This window comes from Abramis brama, assembly GCF_963993115.1.
Source record: "Abramis brama genome assembly, chromosome: 24".
Classification (NCBI taxonomy): Eukaryota; Metazoa; Chordata; class Actinopteri; order Cypriniformes; family Leuciscidae; genus Abramis; species Abramis brama.
The window spans coordinates 16,296,314-16,322,298 of record NC_139986.1 but is presented as its reverse complement, the minus strand read 5'-3'; the positions used below and the strand labels follow the sequence as shown (position 1 = coordinate 16,322,298).

Here is a 25,985-nt window from a genome sequence, read left to right as displayed (position 1 = left end):
GTGAGCCGTTTGAAAATGACGGAATGATTCCAGCATGTATTTCACAATAGTCAAGAAATACAGGCTGGAAAACACTACACTATTTTTAAAGTCACTATTAAATCAAAATAGACAGTTCCTTTTTGTAATGGAATATTCCAGTATGTGCGCTTTTTAATTCACTGTGCCCTCGTAATCAAAATAATTTCCACTTCCTTTTGCAGTCTACAGACTTCTCTTCTCTGATGACGTGTTTACTGGTATGAGGTATGAACCTGTCACTCACATGATGTCATAGCAATAGTAAACCACAACCATCCAATGAAATAATGGAAAAAATCAAGTCCCACCCTACATTTTTTCTTGTTCAGAAGCCATTTCACTCAGATATGTGTCATGAGAAAAGAAAAGACAATCGCAACATCCGTTTCATGACGTCTAAGACAATTTTATGTTTGCGGACATCTGATTGACAACCCTAGTTTAACCCTAGCCACAGATGTCACTTGAAATAAGTACATTACAGAACAAAGTGTTTAAAAATTCTTAAAATATTTTATTTATTAAGAGTCAATCGACTCAATTACATTACCTTCAATTAGCAGGTATACTGTTTGCATATGCTTGCATAACCTCATATTCCAACTTACAATTCATCTTCTGTAAAGTAATCATTAAAAATTACAAACAAATTGCAACATTGGAAGTACAGATCTCTTACCTGACAAACAAACAGAATTCATGCCATTTACATTCATACACTGTCACAGTAAAAGTTAATTTCTCCCAGACTGCACTCTCTGGCTGGAGGGAACAGACTTGATTAATGCTCCAAAAACACTCTTAATGCTACAGGAAGTGTTCCAAAACTTCCTAAGTGTAATATTTCATTTCACTACAATCTTAAAGATAAATTGTAAACATTCACCTTTAGCATCATGTGCACACGTTTGAATAAACGTATAAAATAGCTATACAAAGTTACAAAACTGGTTAAGAATTCAGAATGAGATTTAACCATGATAAGTGGACGGCCCTTCCCAATCCTGGCCTGCATGGTTTCGGCTGGATGGCCTGCGACCGCCCGTGAATCTCTTCAGCGTATCTGAGGAACTAGGACGTAGCCAGGGCTCTGTGGCAATGGTGTCAATGGAAACAGGCCGATTGGTTGAAGGAGTCTGTGGCCATAGCTCCTCCACTTCCTCAGCTGACACTTCCCCTTGACAGCACAAAAGATACACATCTCAATGCTTCTGACCTACTAGTTTGTGTTTAGCAAGCTAATGGTTTAGCATAGCAATAAATGTTCAACTGTTTCGTTAAAAACAAAAAAACAAAATGTTTCTGCACCGTTTTTGCCTGAAATTCAGTAAACTTTCAGAAGATGCGTAATAGCGCCCCCTATTGTATAACAGTGAAAACACGGAAAGCCAGAAAATTCAGTCAATGGCAGGGAAGCGTTGTCTCATAAATGATGGAAAATTCAGTCAATATCATGGAAAGAGTTGCGAAAAAAGTAATATCACGATAGCATGCTACGTTTTTGATGTTTGATTAGTTAGGATATCTAGATTACCCACCCTTTAGCCCTTTTCACACAGCGTGATGATCCCGGCAAATTGCCGGGAAATTGCCAGAATGCCTTCTGTGTGAACGCAAACACGATCCGGGATTGATGCCGGCATCGATGCCGGGTTGGGGACCTAGTAACATTGCCATGTTCAGTCCCGGAACGCGCGCTGTGTGAGCAAAAGCCGTAATAATGCCGCTGAAGCCGGGATTGTTTGCCAGCTGTGAAACGGTACGTAATGCGCAAGTTTATGATCGAATCAGAGAAAAAAATGCACAAGCGTGGTTTCGCAGTCGCAGCTCATAAGCAAACTTAAGACGCTGCTGATACATTACAAGTCTCATCGATGTCACGTGTCTTTACGGGATTTGAATGAACCAAAATCAAACGAACCCGGGTCAAATCCCGGGTCACTTTATCCGTGTATTTTCCGGAATCTCTGTGTGAAAGGGGCTTTAAATGTCAGGTAAAACAGCAAACTTGGTCGCATTAAGCCCAAAATACCGCTGCTCAGGGGTTTTTTTTTCCTTTTCTTTTTTTAACCCAATCAAAGAATGGAAAAGAACTTTGTCTTGAGCGCCAGATTATGCGACAAAGTTGACCAGACTTCATGCTAGTAGTCAAAAGTAGTCTGGCTGGGCGAGAATTCAAATTCAGAGTTCCTGACCTGATCTCCAGTCGTGTTCTCTCATGTTGTTGAGCGATGTCATCTTGTTCTTTGTGCGCTCCCTCAGCCGCTCTATTTCTGCGCTGGTTAGCGAGTGCAGGAACTGGCTGTCAGGACCACTGTCAGGTCGAGTGTACCTGTTTACCACATCCTATCGACAAAAAAGTACAGTCATTCAGCGCAGAGTCTTTGTGGATGCATTCAATAATAATAAAAAATACTAGCTCCGTTCCAAAACCTGATGGAAGGCTTCTAAAGAGTAGGCAGGCTTCAAAGATACCCTGTTTTGACCAAATTCTAAGGCAGACTGCACATATTCTTTAGCAGAGAAGACAATCGCTAGTAGTAGAGATTAACAAACAAAAAACTAGCTTGTGTAAACCGTATTAAAACAAATTAATATTAAATTATTAAAGTATCAATATACTATTTTACACAATATTTGTGTGCCATGTTTATTTCTTTTTTTATCAGAGGATTACTCCAATGGAATCAACTGTGAGTCGAGATGATACAAAGTTTTGGAACAAAGCTAATGACTTTGCCTCGGTCAAGTGAGGATGTAGTTGTGCACAACAAGAGTCTCTTACACCAGACACGTCCGCCTTCCTAACTGCCAGTCTCGCTCTCTGGTCACGCCTGGATTGGAGACGGAATGAATCGCCACTGGGGTCTGTGTACAAACAACTGATTGGTTATTTACAGCCGACAAACGTTCGGCAACAGCGGACTCTGCAGTCCTTCCTCTCTCTCGAGATTCTCTCTAGCTCAAACATGCACGATTCAAGCAATCAAAGCTTGGTAATTGAAACTGAGCAAATGAAAAGGCATTTAATGAATGAGACAGAGACTGTTTTGGGAACTCATTTACAAGGTGACTGCTGATCTCTCTGGGGCGCTGCTGTGAAGACAGGCATTAGTCAGTCTCTCTTCTGTCTGGTGTTCATAGCTGTCACACTAGCTGTCATTCGTCTCTGGTGGCAGTGACAGCAGCTGCTCATACTGACACACACACACACACCCCTATACTTTCCACAGATGCCTATTGTTTCTAAATTATGTTAATCGATATGCCCCAATTCTAATGTGCCCCTTAAGTGTTTTTTAAATTACATATCACATTATATTACTAAAGCTAAATGGTCAAATTAAAAATGATCTAAAGAACTAAATATCACAATAATGTGACTTTTGACAGGCATTGAGGTAGGATACAATTTTGCATGGGGAATAGGATCTTGCATATCACTGAGACTGTGTTGCAGACAAGCAATGTAACTCAACTTATGTGTTGAAGCCCTGGCAAAATTTACAAATATATCAAAATAATGAATGGCAGAATATGTTAGTATACTTATGTATGACGTCCTTTCTTCTGTTTAACACAAAAGAGATTATGAAGGATGTTGTTAACCAAGCAGTTTTGGTTACCATTGACTTGCATTCTCTCAAAACTATTTCTTTTATATTCAAAAAGGAAAAAGTCATGCAGGTTTGGAACCACACAAGGGTCAGTATTTTTTGAGTAATCTTACCCTTTATGTATATATGCTGGTGGGTGTAATCTAGAAGTCTAAACTTTTCAGGTGAAAAAGCATTTGTGTCACGCTGGTGAATAAAACGCTTCCCTCCGTTTTTCATTTTAGAGGAACTTACCAATAAAGGCGCTCTCTGAGTCTAACAGCAAGCGTCTGCCTGGATCCTCTGCAGAATTCAGCCTCTGGGGTGATAAACACATCAATAAAGACGTCAAGTCAATAGCCAGAACCGTCAGACAGTGCTAACAGAGTGCAGATACCCTTTAAGGGCTCAGAAAAAAAAAAGAAAAAAAAAATATTAGACCTTTTCGTAGACATACCTGCTTATGATGCTGCTGTCCTGAAGACACCACATCAAAGTAATCTGCCCAGGGGAATACAGGTACGAGTTCATCATTTTTTTGTAGATTTAATTTTTTATTTTATATTAATATATTCAGTAAAAAAAAAAAAAAAAAAAAAAATTATATATATATTATATATATATATATATATATATATATATATATATATATATATATATATATATATTTTTTTTTTTTTTTTTTACTGTCACTTTTGATCAATTTAATGCATCCTTGCTGAATAAAAGTATTAATTCCTGACCTTAAGACTTTGGACAGTAGTATATATATTATACGTTTCTGAATGAATCTGTGTTTTGAACGAATTAACTTTTGCACAGTACTGTATATTATATATATTTATACTACAGGGCCGTTGAATGCTTGAATCTGATTGGTTGACGAACGTTCTAAGGTGTGCATTATTTTCAGGGAAACGCACAGCTAAAGTAGTTCCAGGCAGGTCTTGACCGCATTACAGTTCCATATCACTTCGCGTAGTCAACTGTAATAACGGAAAATAGGATACAATTCATAACAAGAAAAAACATTTAGCCCCATGCGCTTGATCTGCAATTTTCAATGTCTAGCTTCACAATCAATGGAAACATGCAGTTTAATTTTAATAAATAAAGTATATAGTCCTATATAATCAATAGAAAATTAAACTGAATATAGGCTAAATAAATGGATAGTCCTGCAGCACGGATTTTTATTGCAGTTAATTTAACAAATAAATAATTATTGATTGGCCTACTTGTTAAAAGGGCTTTGTGTTTCATTTATTTGGCTAGTCTACTGTCATCTGTCAATAATAGAAACAAAAGAATGAACGAATTAATTAAAACGAATTGAATTAATAAATAAATAATAATATTGACGCACATGCTTTTCTGTCTCATTATTGCACATCTCTCTCTAATAACTGCATTAATAACTGCATAAAGCCGGGGACACACTTTAAGGCCGGTTATGAATGTTATTTGATTCTTATGACTGATCATGTCCAAACGCGTGTTCAGCGCATTCAGTCTGTGTTCAAAGTCTTAAAAACGGCCTGTCGTCAATTATTCCTTACATATATATATATATATATATATATATTTATATATATTTATATATATATATATATATATATATATATATATAAATAAATAAAAATAGACATAAAAAAGACCATTCCTCACAAACAGACTGACCAGCAGCTTTGTCCCTCCTCAGGCTGTTGATGGTTCGTTGCTGTTGTCGTAACAGAGCCTGTTGCTGGATATCTAGACTGTGATCATCACTGGGGGGGTCTGGATATGCCTGCCGCACCTCCTCACGGGATGCACCTTCTGATAACACCAACACACACAGATAAGAGTCAACCTCTCCTCCAGGACTACAGCATCACTGACAGATAATGCAGGGAGGTTGAATACAGATATGGACACATAATCCAATCACAGAAAACAGACTCATATTGCAAATCAGTGTTGTCCATCATACATGACAGGAGAACAGAAGCTCTGCCATGGCCAAACCAGCTGACACAGAAATGTAGAGAGGGAATCAGAGCTGGATATAGAGCATGACAAAGCAAGGGCATGGAGCCAGGCGCTGAGTCACGGCTCGCGGAGATGCTACTCATTTCTCTCCTGCTGGGGGGGTTTGATGACTGATACGACTATTCGACCCAAGGGGTGAGAAGATGAGAGGGAGAGTTGATGAATATATCTTCTGAGCAGAGGAGAAGGTTAAAAGACTTCCAAAGGGACATGAAACACAGACATTCCTCTAGGAAAACACATTAGCATCAGGACATTGGATTTAAAATAATGCAGCTTTCACTCAACCACATACAGGTTTTTACTCTTGGGATCCAAGTGTAATTAATTTTAAGCCTCAAATTTAAATTCCAACGATAATTCATACTAGCTACAATGATATTCTCCTGTTTAATCTTTAACTTCTCTATTCACGTCTACGCCAATAACCCAGACAAAATGTATATTGCCTGTATCTAAAAGTGGTATTTTATTTATATACTATTATAGTATTTAATCATATTTTGAATTGGCTTTTATTTTTAACTTACTAAAAATTATTTCACTTTTTTTATTTCAAGGTTTAGTCATTTTGTTATGTTTGTCGTTTTTGTTAGGGTTTTTTTGTATACAGTAGTCAACATTTGAAGTGGATCAAAAAAGTTCATCAAAGTTGTCCTAAGACAAGAACGGGTATTGCTCAAAATTCATGTATAACTTTGATGAAAGATTTTGATCCACTTCAAATGTTGACTACTGTATATGTTTCTATTTCTTTCATTTATAACCATTTCAGTTTTAGTTAAGTAATTTTAGTACTTAAATTTAAAAATATCATTTAAGTTAGCTTCTAATGCTACATTTCTAATTTAATTTTTTTTTTAATCTAATATTTAAAATTTATTTTCAGCTTTATTTCAATTAACAAAAACAATTATTAGTAGTTTTAGTTAACTAACAACACTGAGTGATTACCAAAGGATACTTTTTATTAACTTCATCCATCCATTCATAAGATCCATCCATCCATAAGATCCATCATTCTGAATCTAAAAGTTTAACTTAAAAGGCTAAAACCTAAAATCCATTTAAGGCAAGTCAGTCAACATAGCGGCCATCTTGGCAAGTAGTATCTTGCTGAACTAATTTAGCCAGTGTGTTAAAGTGTGACTTTAAAAGCTATTTGGAGAGCAGATGGCAGGTTTTTGCTGTTACACTGAAGCCATAGGCGTCGATTTCGGTAGGGACGGTGTACGCGTACCCACCAGATTTCGTCATGAGTCATTTTGTACCCACCACTTTTAACTTAACGTTTTTGGATAATTGGACTTAGGGTTAGATTTTTTGACAGTTTTCAGTGGTTGTTTAGGTACATTAAACCACGTTCAGCTTTTTTCCTTACAATAGGCTCTAATGAAGCAGAAACTTAATGTCATGAAATTTGGCAATCATTGTTAAGGTACATTAAACCACGTCATGTCATATTGTCAACATGGTACTTATGAAGCAGAATAGTGGGTCGTAGTCTAATGCTTTTTGAAAACTTAAGGCTTTCTTCTTCATAAAATGAGTTGGACATCATCACATTTTTGTATACATTTTTATTTATTTCCATTAGTAAGCTATAGGACATCTTCTTTCAAAAAACGACCTGCTTGAAAGAGAAAAAAAAAATGAATGCGTCATTGTACCCAGCACTTCTGAAAATGCACTTCCGAATGCGTCTCTGTCCCCAACACATTTCAAACCAAACTGACGCCCATGACTGAAGCTAACAAAGGATCAGAGCGTGGGCAACAGGAAATGAGTGCGGCTGTTGGTGGATATGTGAAGGTAATAAAGGCTGGTGAATTGGATTTCGGGAGTCTTTTTGAGTGAAATTACAGGCCCATTGAAGAGTTCTGCAGACATTTTCCAAGCAAAAGACAGGAAACTCAGTGAGACATTTACCTCTGTACTTCAGATGATTAAAATCTTGTAGGTTGTGCATGTTGGTTGCTGCAGTGGTGTGGGAAGACGGCCTCCTGCTGGGTACTTGTCTGCGAAGTCTTGCCACTTCAAAAACATCCTCCCGGAGGTGTTCTCTTGGCCTGTTCAATATGTAAGGCATAATGCACGGTCAGAGGGTCATGATGACAAGACAAACCATGACAGGATGATCAGGTACATCATTCTGAAGGGGTTTATTTTGAAATATTGACTGTACATTATCCCATTTACTACATCGCTACTTACCAAATAAATAGGAACACCAGTGAAATATACATAAATATGTTTGTGGAGGGAAATGAACTTCATTAAAGGGTCTAATTGACACACGTGTTCTGAATGTGTCTGTGCAGGATGTTTGTTTATTATCGTACCTGCCATGAACGGGAGGGAAATGGTAATTTTCATTGGACTGCATTAACTGTCCCTCCAGGCGTCTCTGTTCGCTCCGCAGCTGCCTACGCAAGGCTGATAACTCCCTGATCACTGTCTGCTTTTCTTCTGAAATAAAAAGACAGTATACAGTTCAGGGGCTTTGTCCTTCATAGCTCAGACGGCTAGAGTACAAGCGGTGACGAGAGTTACCTGTGGCCCTGATCTCGTTCCTGCGGGCAGGCACCGGGGGAGAATGTGGTGCTGACATCGAGCGCATCTAATTGAAAACAGACAGAGGAAAAAATAATAAAATAACTGTGATTAGTAACTTTAAATGTCATTCACTTAGACCAGGGATGGGCAACTTCGGTCCTGGAGGGCCACTGTCCTACAGAGTTTAGCTTCAACCCTAATCAAACACACCTGAACAAGCTAATCAAGGTCCTCAGGATTACTAGAAAATTACAGGCAGGTGATTTTTTTTTCAGGGTTGGAGCTAAACTCTGTAGGACAGTGGCCCTCCAGGACCGAAGTTGCCCATCCCTGACTCAGACGTTCACTTTTTTTGTTCCGGTGGTTGATTTTTGTTATCAAAACTAATTTTGATTTATTTTTGTTTTGTGAAATCACAGTAAAATTGTCTTGTGTTTAAAATGTCATTCCACCACAGAAGGCAGCTAAACACGATATTGTCGTTTGAGATGTAGCAGAAATAACAATGAGGTGGACATTTTCAAGACTTTCAGAGAGAGAAAAAAGGACAATGCCCCTGTGATGCATGTACATATATATGGTTGAACATTGTTAGAGGACTAGTGAGAGTGTGAAAAGTGTTTATTTTCTAGTGTGCCCATAATTGAAGAAAACATCCAAGCATTGCCGTCTAAACGGCATGTGAAGCATGATGTAACTGTGTGCATGTGTGTCACTCACAGACACAGTTGCAGAGGAGCGGTGGCTCTCCGCCGATGGAGGTCTAGGAATCTGCTTGCGTGGTCTCTTCTCCAAGGCTGGTAGGGGTGGTGACGGTGCCCTGTGGACCTTTTGGTATTTGAGAATGATATGTCAGCACAGAAAAGGATGTTTAGCTTGAGGTAAAAGCCTTATAAACAAATGATAATGTGCACCCTTCACCTCCTTCTGTGTCTGCTTCTCTCTTTCGTGTCTCTCCCTCAGGGCTTCGTTCTCTTTCTCCTCCTCTTCTTTCTTCAGTTTTTCAGCCTCTTTACGGCGCTCTTCGGCTTGCCTGATCAACTCCCCATTTTTGGCTATGTGCTGTAAAATAGATGACAGAAAGGAAGCACATCCTGTGAGTCTGTACCTTTGTTTTTTCTGCGAAATTTTGCATGTGAAATCCAGTCATTCCAATAGGAATATTCACGATTTGGAGTTTCACATAAAAGTTCCCCATGCAGATTTCTCTTACTTTCAAGTTGGCCACATGAATTTGTCGAGCTGACCAACTGCTTGCTTTGTGTGAGCTGTGCTTTATACATCGCTACACTTTTGACAATAGAAGTTTGTTTTGTTTTTTCAGGTCAAGGGCTAAGAGTTAGCAAGCATGCTCCAGTTAGCCCCTGCTGGTAGATGCTGTAACACCTCCATAATGGGGGCAAAAATCATCTTTTTCCATTGACGGCCTCAAAAGTAGCTGTTTGTTAGGGATTATAAGGGTGTTTTAAAACCTTTAGAGTACTGACTATTTCATTACATACTCATACGTTCAATCTGGGTGAAGACCAGCACTTCAAAGTGAATACATCTTCCTTTCAGCAAGCCCTTTTTGGGATTCATGTAATATAACAGCAAAGAACCTCTTTCTCTTTCTGACGCTTCCTCTCCTGCTCTTCCTCGTACTCTCTTTCGATCCGAGCTCGCTGTTCGGCAAGCCGCCTCTCTTCTTTCTCGTCCTCGAGCCGGATCCGCTCCCTCTCTTCTGCCTCCTTTCTCCTCTTTTCCTCGATCTGTTCATCCCAAAGATGATGACAAAGTGAAATGGCAGGCCAAAAGCACAGACAACATTATACAAAGGTGACTGAATGAGGCAAGTGAGTCCGTACCTGTTGCTTCAAACACTCCTTGTACAATTCCTGGTCATGGAGCTGCTGTGGAGTGGGCAGTTCGTTGAAAAGTTTACCCCGTGCTTGTATAGGTGGCTGAGAAGAGGAAAGACCTGCAGGCTCTACAGGGGTAGAAAGGATTTGGATGGAGTGTTCATAATTTTATTTTTAGCTTCTAAAAGGCTTGATGATAATATCCACAAAGTCAGAAGCTTTAATATTTTTTATACATTTGATATTTAATTAAATAAAAATAAATTGTACAATTTAAAAATATATATATTTGACTAAATTTCTATATTAATTTAGAAGTGCACAGACCCTATGCAGTACCTTCATTGACCACTGGCTGAAAACCAACTCTAAGTGCATGTCATTACAGATATTTAAAAGTTCTATTCCACTTATAAGTTACATAATTTTTCTGATTGTGAGACAAATTGTAATTCTGTGGCCACAGTTACTTGATGCATAAGGTGAAGTAGCCGCTGGAATCGGGGCTACTCTGCCTCCGGAATCATTAGAGTCCACATTTGATTTATGCATTAGTTTCAAATCACCTGAAACACAGAAACATGAATATGATTTAATTACTGTGATAATAAATAAAATCACTATGATTGATACCACAAAATTTCTGACTATAAAAATATAGCATAGACTGAAAAACAATAGAAACGTATTAATTGTTTTCCGTGAAGATTGCCAGCTCTCAATTCCAGAGCAAAATTTCTGAATCAACTGACACTGAGCTATAAGTGCGATGACTGGGATTTACACTACGGTTCAAAATTTTGGGGTCGGTAAGATTTTTTTAATGTTTTTGAAAGAAGTCTCGTATGCTTACCAAGACTGCATTTATTTGATCAAAATACAATAAAACAGTAAAATTGTCAAATATTATTACAACTTGGTTGGTTTTCTATTTTACTGTTTTAAAATGTAATTTATTCCTGTGATGTCAAAGCTGTATTTTCAGCACTGTCACTGTCACATGATCCTTCAGAAATCATTGTAATATACTGATTTGTTGCTCAAGAAACATTTGTTATTATTATGAACAGCTGTGCTGCTCAATAGTTATTAGTGTGTGTGTATATATAATTACAGGATATGGTGATTAATTCATCTTTTTTTTTTTTATTAATTTTTTTAAGTCCAGGATTCTTGAATGAATAGAAAAAGTTTAAAACAGCATTTATTTGAAATAGAAATCTGTTGTAATCAATGCTGTCAAATCAATTAATTGCAATTAATCACATCTAACATAAAAGTTTTTGTTTAAATAATGTGTGTATATATAATATTATATATTATAATATTATATTAAATATATATGTGTGTGTGTGAGTGTACATATATGTACACACACAGACATTTTTATATATATATATATATATATATATTATATTATATTATATTATATAAACAAAGAATTGACAGCACTAGTTAATATATTATAAATGTCTTTACTGTCACTTCTTATCAATTGAATGTGTCCTGGTTGAATACAATTCTGTCCAAAAATGTTATTGACACCAAACTTTTGAATGGTAGTGAATTTCAGTTACATAACTACACTATATAGTTGTGTTCATAATTTTACATACCCCTTGTTGCATTTACATGAATATAAATTAGCATCTAAAAACAGATTATATTCACTATTGCCCTGAAGAAACTGAATAACAAAAGTATATTGAACCCTAATAAGCATCAATGACTGTTTGTAGACTTCTGTGTTTTTGTGCAAGTACCTCACTTGACTTCTTGAATATATCAGGGTTCTCACATCTTTTGACCAATGAAATTCCTTATCTGTGTTTTTACAGTCATTCATGATTACTGGGTGAGGTTTTCACTCACAAAGAACATTTCTAGCTGATGAGATATTTCTGAGTGCAGCAAAGCTAGAAAAAGAAAAGCATATTCACTATAGGAATACTCATGATTATTCCTTGATTTTCTAGATTTCCATGACCATAGGAACACTGATACATATAAATATCTGTGTCAAATAACTTTAGAGCAGTTCTAAAAAAAAAATAAAAAAAAAAATGCATTAGTATTTGATTAATACCTTGCAGATTCACAAAGGGTATGTAAACAATAAAAAAAGGTTTTTGTAATACTCCCACTAATGGTCCACCATTTGTGGATTGTACTAATTAAAGCCTTATTAAACTGCAGTGACTGGACTGAGTGAAGTGTGAACTCTGCATGCGTACTGATGAGATTTCCATGATCGTCTCTAAGAGGGGCTCCTCCTCCTGCTCGTCCCCAGGGCTCGTAGGCCTTCATCTCAGCCTCTATTTTAGCATCATACAGCTCTTTTTCCACCTTCTCATGATACCGTCTCTGCTGTCGTTCTTGAATCTGTGCTCCATAAAATTCAGACAATTAGGCTTTGTTCACACAGTGCATCATCTGGTTTGTTTTTCAGACAAGAGAAAAAAGTTAAAACCTTATCTGCCGTATTTTGACAAATGAAAACCGAAACATTCATGTGTTTGTTTTGCACTTCAAACTACAAATAAACTAAATGGAAGAGTTTGGCACAGGGAAAATTGCTGCCTACCTGAATGAAGCCTCAACGTCAAATATTGTAATTGTAACATCAAAATCTAAATAGTATTACTCAACATAAAATCAGACTTTAAAAGTAATCTCTGAGAAGAAAAGTTCAAACTTTCAGTTAACCACTTCTGATGATTGTAACCCTGATCTGCCTCTAGATTCCCTTTACCTTTGGAAATAGTGTATTCTGCTCTGATCTCTTCTGCTCTGATCTCTTCCCATAATTATCTTATGAAGTTCAAAATACATGAGTTAGACTATAGATTCCATGGACACATGTGTCACACATGATCATATTTTAAAAACAAGGAGGGGTGCTGGGAGGGTTATATATTGTGCTTAGAGGTACGTGTGCAATGCAATGTTCACTGAGCAGAGATGTTCCACTAATGATGATACTTCAGTTGGCATGTTCTTTATGCAAATGATGCAAATCTTGATGCAAATGTACCACTAGTGTATACACAGAGGGAAAATGGATTGTACCATGTGTAAGCATGACGTATGCTTTCCATTTTTAAACATAAGCAACATGTTCTTCTACCTTACAAGGAAGTTGTAAGTCGCTCAGTGGTATATATTAGCTCAATCTTACTGTACTACAGCAGAGAAACATCGGGAACACATAGACCTGGCACGAATACAACATCTTCTCAAGTTTCTCTCCTAAGCTGACGAATAAAGATTTTTCTTGGCAAGATAACTGGTGTCCGGTTCCGTGAATCAAATAATAACGGGGGAAAAGGCTTAATTCCAAGTCTACAATGAACAAAAGTCTTACAGGTTTTGAAAGACATGAGGGTGAGTAATTATTGAAAGAAATTTCATTTTTTGGTGAACTAACCCTTTAAATGACTTAATGCTTTTGGCTTGTCCCATGTTGTAGTTTTTGATTTTCTAAACTGTATATAACAATTAAAATCCTACAATGTACAACATACAGGTCATGTAGTAATTTTTATTTATTAAATCATTAAAATGTAAAGCTGTGTAACCCTGTTACTGATAGGGTCATTTAAATAATTAATTTGGACCCTTTCTATGGCATGACAATTAAAAAACCTCATACCATAAAATATTGTGAAAGTACCTGCTGCTTAAGGGCTTCCTGATAGCTAACCGCACTTTCCTTGGGCTGCTGCAGCCTCTTGGAAGAAAAGAACGCTGGTTCTGAGGGAACAACTCCAGCACGGCTGATCGGCCTATGGAGAGACAGAGATGAGCATTATGTTATTCTATTATATTCTGGTATATCTGAATAAATGTTTCCCAAACTGATACCTCAACTTAACTTGCCATTAAAAAAGCAACTCAAACATTATAAATCTATTTAGAAATTCATATTTCCACAGTATTTATTTTGTTTAGTCATTTCAATATGGAAGTTAAGTATGAAAACGTGTCTACTGTGTAAGGCCTCCAGAGGGAGGCTGCAGAACGGGCCAATGTGCTTCTGGAGGGATGTGTGACTGTTGACCCCCTGCTGGTCCATCTAACACACACACACACACACACACACACACACAAAACATCATATTAAACAGGGATTCAACAGCTATATTTATCACGAAATAGTCAGGGAATCCAAGCTAGAATGCTAAAGCAAATATAGGCCACTCACAGTAGGCCAGATTGGGGTCTAGAGGATTTCTGGCTCCATAATAGTAATATGCATTATCATAAGGCGTTTGATAGGAGTCAGGGATGGAGGGACCCAAAGGAGGATGCACACCTGTAATTCTGACATCAGAGAACAGAAATATTTCATTAAATATGCAACAAAATAGTGCCTATAGTATTATTGAGGCATATTATAACATACTTTCACTTTTGTTATTTCTTTTATCTTTGTTTTGTTGTTTCAGTGCAAAATCTAAGAACATAACACAAGATCTAACACAAACCTTGGGCCAACTATCTCCCCCAGGGTTCTTGAGAGGCTTCTGTGTTTGTCTTCAGTAACAGTGGTTGCACCATTGGCCCCAAACCCTGCTCGAGCTTCCAGACCAAGGCCTGATGTGTTAGCCAATCGGCTTAAGACAGTGCTGTGGTCCAGAGTCGGGGACTGGAAAGCAACACGAGGTCTCTCGGGAGGTACGCTGTCTCTCGGTGCTTGTGGAAGTTTCTCTTCTTTGAGCCGCCTGGCAGAGTCCTCCCTGAAGACCCCAAGACCCAGCCATGGTTGGTAAGGCACATCCCTTCTCCTGTCCTCGTATTCCTGGGTCATGGCACCAAATAGTTTGATTCGGTCTGCCTGTGGGAAACAAGGCGATATGACTGTAAATAGGAGCACAGCAGTTGTTGCATAGCTATGGTTGCAGTGAAAATGTGTGTCAAAGCCCAGAACACTGGGTCAATCTCAAATTCTGTCAAGTTCCGAAGTGAAAGAAGATTTTTTTTTTTACTTGAACGCTATATTATAAGTCTTCTAAAGCCATACAATAGCTCTGTATGAGGAATAGGACTAAATTATTAATTGATAATCTTAACCTATTTAGATTATGTAAAACAAAAGCTGCAGAAAGCTTCTTTAAATATTTCTACTTCCCCAGAAAAATAACAGCTTATGGGTTTAAAAAAACATGAGGCTGAGTAAATAATGACATAATTTATTTTTTTCTATTTCATTACGGAAGCACATTTTTGAACAATTGCTTTTTATGACAATTTAAAGAATTTAAAGACAAAATTTTAAAATATACTATATAATAAATATTTAGCATAAAATGGGCTTAATTTTCTTTTTTCGCAGAATATTTATGCTAAATATATTCGTACTCCTTAATGTCAAGAAAATGTCATTATATAAAATAGTCATTAAAACATTTCTAGATGTTTCTAATATTTACATCCTAAATTCCACATATTTAAAAAAATATATAAAGTATAAAACCATGTTTATAAAAATGTAAAACAATGACTTATCAAAGATTAAAAATCTGACGACCTTCACCTTTTTTTCTGGATCAACAGCGCCTGTTGCAGCCACTCTCAACTCAAGCTCCTTTTCCCTGTATAATTTGAGTTTAGATAGTCAAGTGAATATTTGAGCCCTGAAAGATTTTAATTCAAATACCCACAATCATCAAATCATTTCTCACTTTCTTTTGTTCTTCTCTTTTTCGGCTATTTGCTGCAGCAGCTCAAGTTTGTAACGGTGCTTCCTCCTCTTAGAGGCCTCGTCCCCTTCAGCAGTACCTATGATCCAGTCACAGGTTACAAATTACAGACACATTTTTATATATACTGTAAATAAAGTTTGATTTGACCTTACCAATCATGAGTCCTGTAGCAAACTCTGTCATCTTCTGCTCGCTTACAGATCTGTTTTGCGCTCGAGTCGGTGCTTGTAGACTACATTAAAACCACACAAAGCAAAAAAAAGCTATAAAACTCCATCCAGTGTCTTACACTAAAAACACACCCTGATCACTGCAGCTCCGGCCAAACCATTACGTCACACACACACACACACGCACACACTGGATTAAAGAGCCTGGCTGCAGATCCATCAGATGCTTTGAGCCTCCCCATCAACACCAATCAATACAATCCCACTGATAGAATGGACAATAAATCCAGTCGATACAACTTTCCAACACAGCAAACTCAGCGTTTTCTGTCTCTGCATTGTTAGAAACCCTCAGACTTAACAGTTAAATTCTCATTGACTCAATTGTTAAATCTACAAAATGAAGGCTGAAAACCATCACATCTTTCGATTTTTTTTTTCCGGCACAGGCAGACTCAAAAGCCAGAAAATTGAAAGGAGGGTTTATATAATACAGACTCCTGCTAGAGTAATTACCACTGTAACTACTTGATTCACTGCAGCTTTATTTTCACTGAAAGTAAGGTGAAATAAGTTACTTTCACTGAAAGTAAAGTTGGCTTTATACCCCAATTACTCTAATTGCAGATCAGTATAATTGAGTTGATGTGCTGTCAGGGTCTGTCTATTCTTCTGGTGTCTAGAATGTAAGATGTCAAATGTAACGTATCTAAAATTGTGTGCAACCCTTCTACTTTCTACATTGGTTTATATTTGGCTCTTCATCTGTTTAAGCTATTTTTATTCGAATGTTGCTATGGTGATGATAGATATTTTTCACAGATATAGTCAAGAAGTTGTGAAAAACACCATCTGCAAATGTTTTTTTTTTTTTTAATTGCAAAAACAACTGTAAGCTTTTTTTCCTGCTTAAACCATCTTCTTTCCATGTATGCATTATATTGCACTACCCTTGAAAAAAATGTGGGTCAGTAAGATTTATTTATTTTTCAAAAGAAAAAAAAAACCTATTCATCAAAAGCATTAAATTGATGAAAAGTGACAGTAAAAAAAAAATATTTCTGAAGGACCATGTGACATGGAGACTGGAGTGATGGCTTCTGGAAATTTAGGTTTTCATAATCACTGGAATAAGTTACATTTTAAAATATATCAAAATAAAATGAGTTACTTTCAATTATAATAATATTTCACAATATAGCTGTTTGTAATGTATTTTTGATCAAATAAATGCAACCTTGTAACATAAGACACTTCTTTCAAAAACAATTTTTCATTTAAAAATCATACCAAGCCCAAACTTTTGAACAGTAGTTTATGTTAAAGACAATGGTGAGGAAGATGGACATTAAATATTGATTAGAATATTTTTGTTAATTATTCATATGAACTAATCATTTAGTCTATATAATTAATTTATTAACTAAATCAAAAATCTTTTACTTTTTATGTAAGCAACATTGGAAAATTATTAAATGAATGCATGGGGGGAGGGGGGTTGCGCTGAATTACATGGTACATTTTGTGAATGACGAGCACTAATATTGTGTGTAGGGCTGGGCGGTAAACGTAAACGATGTCATATCGAGATTGTGATAAAATTTACATCGATAACGATGATATGCTCTGGACATTTTTATTTGATATGGATTAAAACAGCCTATCACAAAGCAGAAATAAACGTGACAACAGCCGGTCAGTGCATGTCGCTAATAAGTGATTTCTGCGTGTCTTTGTGTGAATAAATGGCGTGGTTTCAAGTCTGATACACAAACTCACACACGTGACGCTCACTGTGTTTTCAGTGTCTGCCGTCTCAATATACGATATAAGAGGACATGAACACATGCTTTGAGAGTCACTTCACAAGCTTTTCACCTTTTCATTTGAGGAAAAACAACCGTCAAGTACACCGAAACTGAAACTAAAACTGAAAGATCTTCACGACAAACTGTCAAAATAAAAGTTTGGTTTAACTTCAAGAAATGATGACAGAAATATATCACTACTGTATATTCAAATGTACTACTCAAAGTAATAATAATAATAATAATAATAATAATATTTCTAAAGAATATCATACAACCAAGATATTTCTTCATCCACGTTTTAAATTTAAACAGTTCTGTTGTGCAGCCTCTTATTTGTCAAAAATTAAAAATGCAATGTTTTGATGTAAATTGTTATATTTTCATTTGATTACATTTTAAAGGCTTGATTAAAATGTTAAAGTTAATATGAATTTGTGTTAAATCATAAAACACAGAGTCCCCCCAAAAAATAAAATGGAAAACACAAAATTTAGGTAAAAATAAAATGGATTCCATGGGGCCCTAAAGTAAAAGGTATGAAGTATAAAAGGTATGTAAAAGGCTCTATGGAGTTTAATTGTGAACAAACAAGTTTACATGTTAACATTTATTTTCAAGGTCTATTTGTGGAAAGCATTTCCTTCCCCATTAATAGTAAATTGACATCATCTATATTGTGAAAAAAATATAGTGTGATAATATTTTTGGCCATATCATCCAGTCCTAATTATGTGCCAATCCATGGAGCTTTCGTCAGAGTTCCACATGGGCCTAATTATAACCTATATTAACTTGAAATGGAAGTCCCTCAAGAATATTATTCTTATTATGCTTCTTAAAATATAAACAGATCAACTTCTGAGTGCCACCAGAATAAACAGAAAGTGGAAGATGCACCTGTGTGAGCTGTGTTTTCCTCCTCTCCTGTTTGCACCAGTGTCTTCCCGTATGTTTCTAAGCCTTTCCTTCTCAAGGAGTTCTATCTCCTCATCAGAACTGGTGTGATCTCGGTGAGGGCCTTCCCAGCGATCTGGCGTCTTTACCCACTGTCTCCGTGGCCTTGATACCTTAGGCACTCCAGAAGTGGGCTCAGTTAGAGTGGCAACATCCCTCCTTGAGAACACAATGTTCTCTGGGCCCTGAATGCCCCTTTGCGCTTGTACCTCTGGAGAACCAGCTGGGTACTTTGGAGTAATAGATCCAAAACCATCTCTCTCCAGGGCCTGACAGAAACAATCAACATATGCTGAGAATCAGAGGATTCAAGGCAAGTTTCAAGTCTACAGAGTTTGAAAAAAGCTTAAATTGTGGTTCAATAAGACATTTGTGAAGTTTATTTATTCCTAGTGTTGCTGTATAGAACATTTAACAACAATATAGAGTTTTATTTCATTCAAACCTCTGGAGTACTTGAAGTTTTCCCTATTTTCTGTGCTCCCTCTTGCCCTCGGAGAAACATATTGTACTCCTTGTTTCTCTCATCTTGCAGCTTTTCCTGGGTAGATTCACAAAAGACAAAACCGTTACATTAAAGAAGACCTATTATGCTTTTTAATCTGTGGTGTATACACAATCTGTAGTTGCTGTTTGAGCGTGACATTTCCAAAACACGCTCAAAGTGATTGACGAATTACAACACGCTGGTCCAGCCGACCAATTAGAGCACATTGCGCTCTCCGGATGGAGGGGCTTATTAGAGACAGGAACTGCATCCGAAATCAGATACTTCCCTACTATATAGTAGGCGAAAAACAGTATGTGACAAAAGTAGTATGTCCGAAATGACCTGCTTCTCCTGACGAGATTCTTAAGTGTGCATACGATGGACACTTTACTATCCCACGAGACCACGGGAGAGGATTTGTGAATGGCAGTGAAGCGGCATTTATAACTGATGCTGGTAGGTCACATTATAATGACAGCATAGCAAATGTAGTGCGTCCGTATTACATTCATACTACACTCTCATACTATATAGAACATACTTTTTTAGTGGTTGTGACTTAATTACTTATTCAAAAATAAGTACCTACGCAAGAGAGCATATGATTTCAAACGCCGCCAGAGTGTTACTGACAGACTGGGAAGAGAGGTGCTGCAATAATGTAAAATATGTGTAAACAAAATCAAGACTTTATAAAAGGGCATAATGGGTCCCCTTTAATAGAACAACACATTTCTATGGTAATAATAAACAAGTATTAAATAAGACTCATGTTTGTACAAATTTCAAATGTTTACACAAAACAAATCTGCAGTCCCGCAATATACTGGTTGCCACAAGATACCTTATCCACTAAGCGTAAGCAAATCATTTTTCATGTCACTGAGGGCTTGCCAAACAGAAAGGGTGGGTCTTTGTGCAACGGACTGAACTGGGGCATGCCAAGGAATGCAGAATTTGCTTTAGTGATCCATACGTAAACAGATGGACAACAAACACAGGTTTACCTTCGCTGATCTCCGTTCTTTAATGGGGAGAGACAGCATGTGGGATTGTGGAAGTGGATCAGCAATCATTTGATTTCTTTTCTAAGAAAGAAATGACTTTATTAAAAAAAAATCAGGTGTGTAAGTATTTTTTTTAAATATATTTATTGTATGATTTATTCGCTATATATATATATATATATATATATATATATAAATATTAATATATATTAATATATTATAAAAGAGGAGCATACTGAACCTCAGACACAAAGCGCCGGTAATCAAGTCGTAGCTCTTGCTTTAACTTCTGCTTTTTTCGTTCATATTCCTCTCCCAGAGGTAAACTGAGTCCAAAACTCTCTTCTGGAAATAAAAAGACAAAATTAAATTTCCAATGGCATTTTTCAAATATTAAAGAAAATCAAATTGTATCTTTTTTTACAATATCTAATATCAAACACTTAACATATGCATTTGTCCTTAAATTATACATTTATTAGAATATAGCCTGCCTTTGGTCTGTTTGGGTTGTGTTTTGTTAGCAGGTTTGATGTTCTCCTTGTTACCAAAACGTGTCTATGAAAGATGGAAAATAAAACAATAACTTTTCTTAAAATATACATATATAGACATAAAAATGTACGTGTTTAATTTTAAAACATCCAAGCAGCAGCATTGTTATTAGAAATTAAGCTCACCTTCATCTCCATGTACGGTGCTTCCTCTTCTGTGTCCGCCCTTCTCTCCTCCATAAAGTTGCTGATGTTGACATTCATATTTTCCCGAACCAGAATCAGCAGTTGATGAACATCTCTTGGCAGGAAAGAAGCAGTTATCAGATGAAGCTCTCATCAATAACAAAAGACTGAATATGCTGCTGTCTGGACATGGAAATGGAGAAAGACTTTGTTTAGAGGAGATGTGGAGAGCAGGCGCTGCAAACGCAGGGGTTGTTAGGCAACATCTCAACACAACACACGCGCCTCTTCAATCTCCCTCCCACACTTCAGACAATGGCTGTGTCTCAAAAAAACTAGTGATTAGCCCATTGAGTGGTATTCCGAATCGTGAATAGTCAAGCATAAACGGGTGCGAACGGTACCAACCATTTGCCTGTAACGTTACTTGTTAAAACTCTTGCTTTTATCTGAAACTTTTACGAGACCGTCTTAATAGTAAGCAAAATGTCAAACATACGAGATGGCTATTAATAGTATCTTGCGACTTATGTGGAACTGCAGCTAGTATCTAACATTCACCATTCAAAAGTTATTCTCACAGCTGACTATGATATGTATTTCAAAATAAAAGTCCCACTTTTACTGAGTGCCCTTACACAAATAACCATGGTAACTATAGCTATTTTACATAAAATGTTCCAAAATAAGGGGAAAAAACAGACCGGTAAATAAAATGACGAATATTAGGTTACAACATCCATTAATATAACTAGATTGATCCTCTCTAAATAATAAATAATTAAAATTAATTAAAATAATTAAGCAAACCTTAAATAAACCTTAAAAACGAGGTCCATGCATGAGAACTGTTTACACCTGGCAGAGAGCCACTAAGAAACAAAAAAATATTTATTTTGGTGTTTATTTGATTAAAAAATATATATAATTGCATCACTGTGTAGTAATGTACATGCAAATTAGAAATGAATGTTTGGTCAGAGAAGCTGAACTGAAAACATGCTATGCTTGGTTCAGTCCAGCAGATGGCACAAACAAATGCCTGATTGTTTACAAATACCACGTGAACTTCTATTGATGGCCAAGCAGACGCAATGCAAACATTAATCTGCATTGATATCAGCTCTTTTACAGTTGAGATGAGTCGGTCATGAGATGATATTTATCTTGAAGTGTTGTAACTCTTATATAACCTTTACCGGCAGAACAGATGAAGACAAGAAAAGCTATCTGAAGCAGGTGTAGCTTCTTCAAAATAGATAGATAGATAGATAGATAGATAGATAGATAGATAGATAGATAGATAGATAGATAGATAGATAGATAGATAGATAGATAGATAGATAGATAGATAGATAGATAGATAGATAGGCTACTGTAGATAGAAAGATTATAGATCATACAGATAGATAGATAGATAGATAGATAGATAGATAGATAGATAGATAGATAGATAGATAGATAGATAGATAGATAGATGGATGGATGGATGGATGGATGGATGGATGGATGGATGGATGGATGGATGGATGGACAGAGGGACAGACAGAGAGAGACAGATAGATAGATAGATAGATAGATAGATAGATAGATAGATAGATAGATAGATAGATAGACAGATAGATAGATAGATAGATAGATAGATAGATAGATAGATAGATAGATAGGCTACTGTAGATAGAAAGATTATAGATCATACAGATAGATAGATAGATAGATAGATAGATAGATAGATAGATAGATAGATAGATAGATAGATAGATAGATGGATGGATGGATGGATGGATGGATGGACAGAGGGACAGACAGAGGGACAGATAGATAGATGGATGGATGGATGGATGGATGGATGGATGGATGGATGGACAGAGGGACAGACAGAGGGACAGACAGAGAGAGACAGATAGATAGATAGATAGATAGATAGATAGATAGATAGATAGATAGATAGATAGATAGATAGATAGATAGATAGATAGATAGATAGATAGATAGGCTACTGTAGATAGAAAGATTATAGATCATATAGATAGATAGATAGATAGATAGATAGATAGATAGATAGATAGATAGATAGATAGATAGATAGATAGATAGATAGGCTACTGTAGATAGAAAGATTATAGATCATATAGATAGATAGATAGATAGATAGATAGATAGATAGATAGATAGATAGATAGATAGATAGATAGATAGATAGATAGATAGATAGATAGATAGATAGATAGATGGATGGATGGATGGATGGATGGATGGATGGATGGATGGACAGAGGGACAGACAGAGAGAGACAGATAGATAGATAGATAGATAGATAGATAGATAGATAGATAGATAGATAGATAGATAGATAGATAGATAGATAGATAGATAGATAGATCATACATTAATAGAAATACAATAATAGATAATACATTAAAATACGTTTTTTTGGAGCTTGCAGAACAAGTTGAAAAACACTGCATTGCCAGAGATTACGGCTGCCTGCTGTATTGTTTTGCATTGGATAAATATACGTTGATTTCTTATGTTTTTCATTCATTGGATCTTCACACGTCTACTTGTCGGATCCCGGTTAGGGTACATGACGTCATTTCCGCTCAGTTCTTGCAGGGAGGAGGCGGGGTGCTGAAATGACATTCGGCCCCACCAACCAAAGCATATCCAGAAGCCCCGTTGATTAGGAGCAATAAAGCGCTCTTGAAATCCGTCCAGGAAGACGGATACACATATTAGTCAGATAGCTGGCTGAACACTTTACGGCAAAATGGCGGCGGGTAATGTCAACCCGTTTAACGTGAGTGATTCGGAGGAGGAAGCCGAGCACAGGCAGGATGGCGCGGACTCCGAGCGCAGCCCGAGTGATGAAGCGCAAGGCCACAGCCTCGGTCCCTTCTCTCCCCCGGCGTACTCCGAGCCAGCCGTTCTGCTGTCCAGCAACCGAACCAGCCCGAGTGTGGACGGTATACCAGCGTCGGCCGCTGCGGTGGCTGGAATAGGAGTAGGAAGCGCAGAGACACGGGTGTCGCTGGATGCGATCGCCGCGCAGCTGCTCCGGGATCAGTACATCCTCACGGCCCTGGAGCTGCACACCGAGCTCCTGGAAGCCGGACGCGAGCTGCCTCGCCTGCGGGATTATTTCTCAAATCCAGGCAATTTCGAAAGGCAAAGCGGAACTCCACCCGCATGCAAAGAGCAAGGGGTCGGTCCTGGAGGTCCGCTTAGTAAGTATTCAGATAATATGTTCATTATGTAGGTCCAATAACCCTGTAAAGTGTAGTCTTCCTATATGAGGTAACGTTAACGTTAAATGGACGTGTTTCTAAACCTATTGCACTACCTTCAGCTCAAAAACATCCTAGACCAGTCTAAGATGATTTGCTGGTTTCCTGGTTTGGCTGGCTTGGTTTGAGGGTTTTGGACACTTGTCAGCTGGTCGACGAGGTAAACCAGCTGAACTCTTATTGGAAGACCAGTTAGACTAGATAAACCAGGCTGGGAGACCATTTTAGGCTGGTTTAAGATGATTTTTTTTTTAATAGTTAGTTAGCACCCAAATGAATGCCAAAATATGCTGTCTAAGTAAGCAGCTCCTTATATTTTGGCTCATTAGCCTACCTTTTTCTTTCGCTTTTTAAACGGCAATACGCCAGCACAGCAGCTACCTACACTACCTGTTCATTTCATATTGCGTTTCAGCCTTATGCATACAAGATGTCACACTCAGGCTTGATGGGAGGCATTTGTTTTAGGACTGGATTGTGTCTTTGTTGTGTGATGTGATGTGAAGTCTTCCCACTGACCCCAGCTGCGCAGGTGCAGGATAGAAAGAGGAGAAACAGAGATGCTCATACGAGGGGTATGTAAAACCTGACTGTGTGCAGTGACCGATGGGATTGATACACTTTGTTTGGCGTAATCAGGAATACTTTCTGTGATCATTCTTTCTTGTACCTTTGCTCCTAAATGAAGTTTCTTATCTGAGAGTGTCCTCGTCTCCCTCTTACTATTTGCCTTTCAAAGCATGACGTTTGGATTTGTTTTCCTATTATAACCAGGCTGCATATAGTTGAAGTGTGGATTGACAATGACAACATCCTATCCAGTGTAGATCATTTCTAAAAAACTATACGTTAATCAAAGATTTACATTTGCAAGAAATTTGACCCTTTGTAAAAAGGAGCCATTTCTTCTTAAAAACGGTTAGCAAAGATTAATAAATTAAAGGGATAGTTCACTCCAAAATAAAAAAATCAGTTATCATTTACTCACCTCACCTTCATGTCTTTACAAACCTGCATGACTTTCTTTCTTTCTTTTTTTTTTTGTAGAACAAAAAATAATAATATTGAAAATAAAACTGTTTTGCTTACCTTTGACTTCCATGATATGGACAAAACAGAGTTCTCAAAATAGCTTGTGTTCCAAAAAAGAAAGAATCTCATACAGCAACAACACCAGGGTGAGTAAATGATGACAGCATTTTCTTTTTTGGGGTGAATCCCTTCCTTACACATGTTGTTGATCAATCCTAACTTAGCAACTGTTGCTATATGATTAAGCAAGCTTCTGTTCTTTACTAATACACGTCTGGTGTGATTGGACAGTTTTAAATAGAATATTGCATAAAAAATTGGGTTGGGGAAAAGATATTACCTAATGACACAGTTTACCCTGGGAGGTATTTTTTCCCACTCTTTTAACCCTTTAAAAGAGCATTTTGTAGATTAATATCAGTAAGTAAATAATACATTTAAATGAATAAATAATGAAAAATAAAAAAGTTAATTCCAATTCATTCCTATAAGATGTTTTCTAAAACCTCTGTGTGCTAGAGGAGGGTGGAGCTTAGCAAAGGGTCAGTCTCTGATCTTTTTTGCGCTCTTCTTGGTTACCAACAATTCTAAATTAGTCTCCCATGTGTAAGGTGATGAAGATACACATAATGGACTTTTTTTAATGTGGTTACTGGAGCTTGTGGTCTACACAGTTTGCTTGAATGAGGAAATGCTGATCAAACATTCGTCCAAATGCTTTAAGGTCTGTCCTGGTTGTATCTGCAATCATTTTTGTGCGATTGCCTGGGATAAGTGCACATCAACCGCACATTTTCTCAGCCT

The 25,985-nt window shown here is 37.0% G+C and overlaps 2 protein-coding genes across 12 annotated transcripts in view; one reads left to right on the top strand and one right to left on the bottom strand.

Moving 5' to 3' along the window:
- Positions 1–517: 517 nt before the first annotated feature.
- Positions 518–24,015, bottom strand: cspp1a (centrosome and spindle pole associated protein 1a). Its single transcript, XM_084102952.1, has 29 exons — positions 23,290–24,015; positions 20,863–20,977; positions 20,677–20,740; positions 20,424–20,527; positions 20,183–20,263; positions 19,131–19,226; positions 18,629–18,954; positions 15,903–15,982; positions 15,730–15,826; positions 15,582–15,639; positions 14,533–14,882; positions 14,250–14,368; positions 14,036–14,120; positions 13,719–13,830; positions 12,280–12,427; positions 10,516–10,611; positions 10,052–10,173; positions 9,806–9,955; positions 9,126–9,266; positions 8,925–9,032; positions 8,202–8,268; positions 7,991–8,117; positions 7,578–7,717; positions 5,298–5,435; positions 4,075–4,118; positions 3,873–3,936; positions 2,807–2,889; positions 2,217–2,367; positions 518–1,198 (listed from the first exon to the last, which is right to left on the bottom strand). Exons 1-29 carry the CDS (start codon positions 23,328–23,330, stop codon positions 993–995), a joined length of 3,513 nt encoding a protein of 1,170 aa, XP_083959078.1. The 5' UTR covers positions 23,331–24,015; the 3' UTR covers positions 518–992.
- The window catches only part of relch (RAB11 binding and LisH domain, coiled-coil and HEAT repeat containing), a 51,376-nt gene continuing 48,840 nt past the window's right edge, over positions 23,450–25,985 (top strand). For 4 of the 11 annotated variants that reach the window (XR_014604502.1, XR_014604503.1, XM_084102946.1 and 1 more), the window contains exon 1: positions 23,477–24,089. Coding sequence is in view for 8 of the 11 variants with exons in the window: in XM_084102946.1 (XP_083959072.1) it covers positions 23,633–24,089 (457 nt within the window). In the remaining 3 variants the exon portion in view is untranslated. Of the gene's footprint in view, positions 24,090–25,985 lie in introns of all 11 variants that reach the window. The other 7 variants (XR_014604501.1, XM_084102950.1, XM_084102949.1 and 4 more) reach the window with 5 other exon arrangements.

Excerpts from the sequence above, each read along its gene's own strand:
- cspp1a (XM_084102952.1), bottom strand. The coding sequence starts at position 23,330 with ATGCAGTGTTTTTCAACTTGTTCTGCAAGCTCCAAAAAAAC. Across the intron at positions 5,436-7,577 it reads TAATCATCTGAAGTACAGAG|AAGGTGCATCCCGTGAGGAG; the intron begins GTAAATGTCTCA and ends TGGTGTTATCAG. Across the intron at positions 2,368-2,806 it reads GGAAGGCGGACGTGTCTGGT|GATGTGGTAAACAGGTACAC; the intron begins GTAAGAGACTCT and ends TTTTGTCGATAG.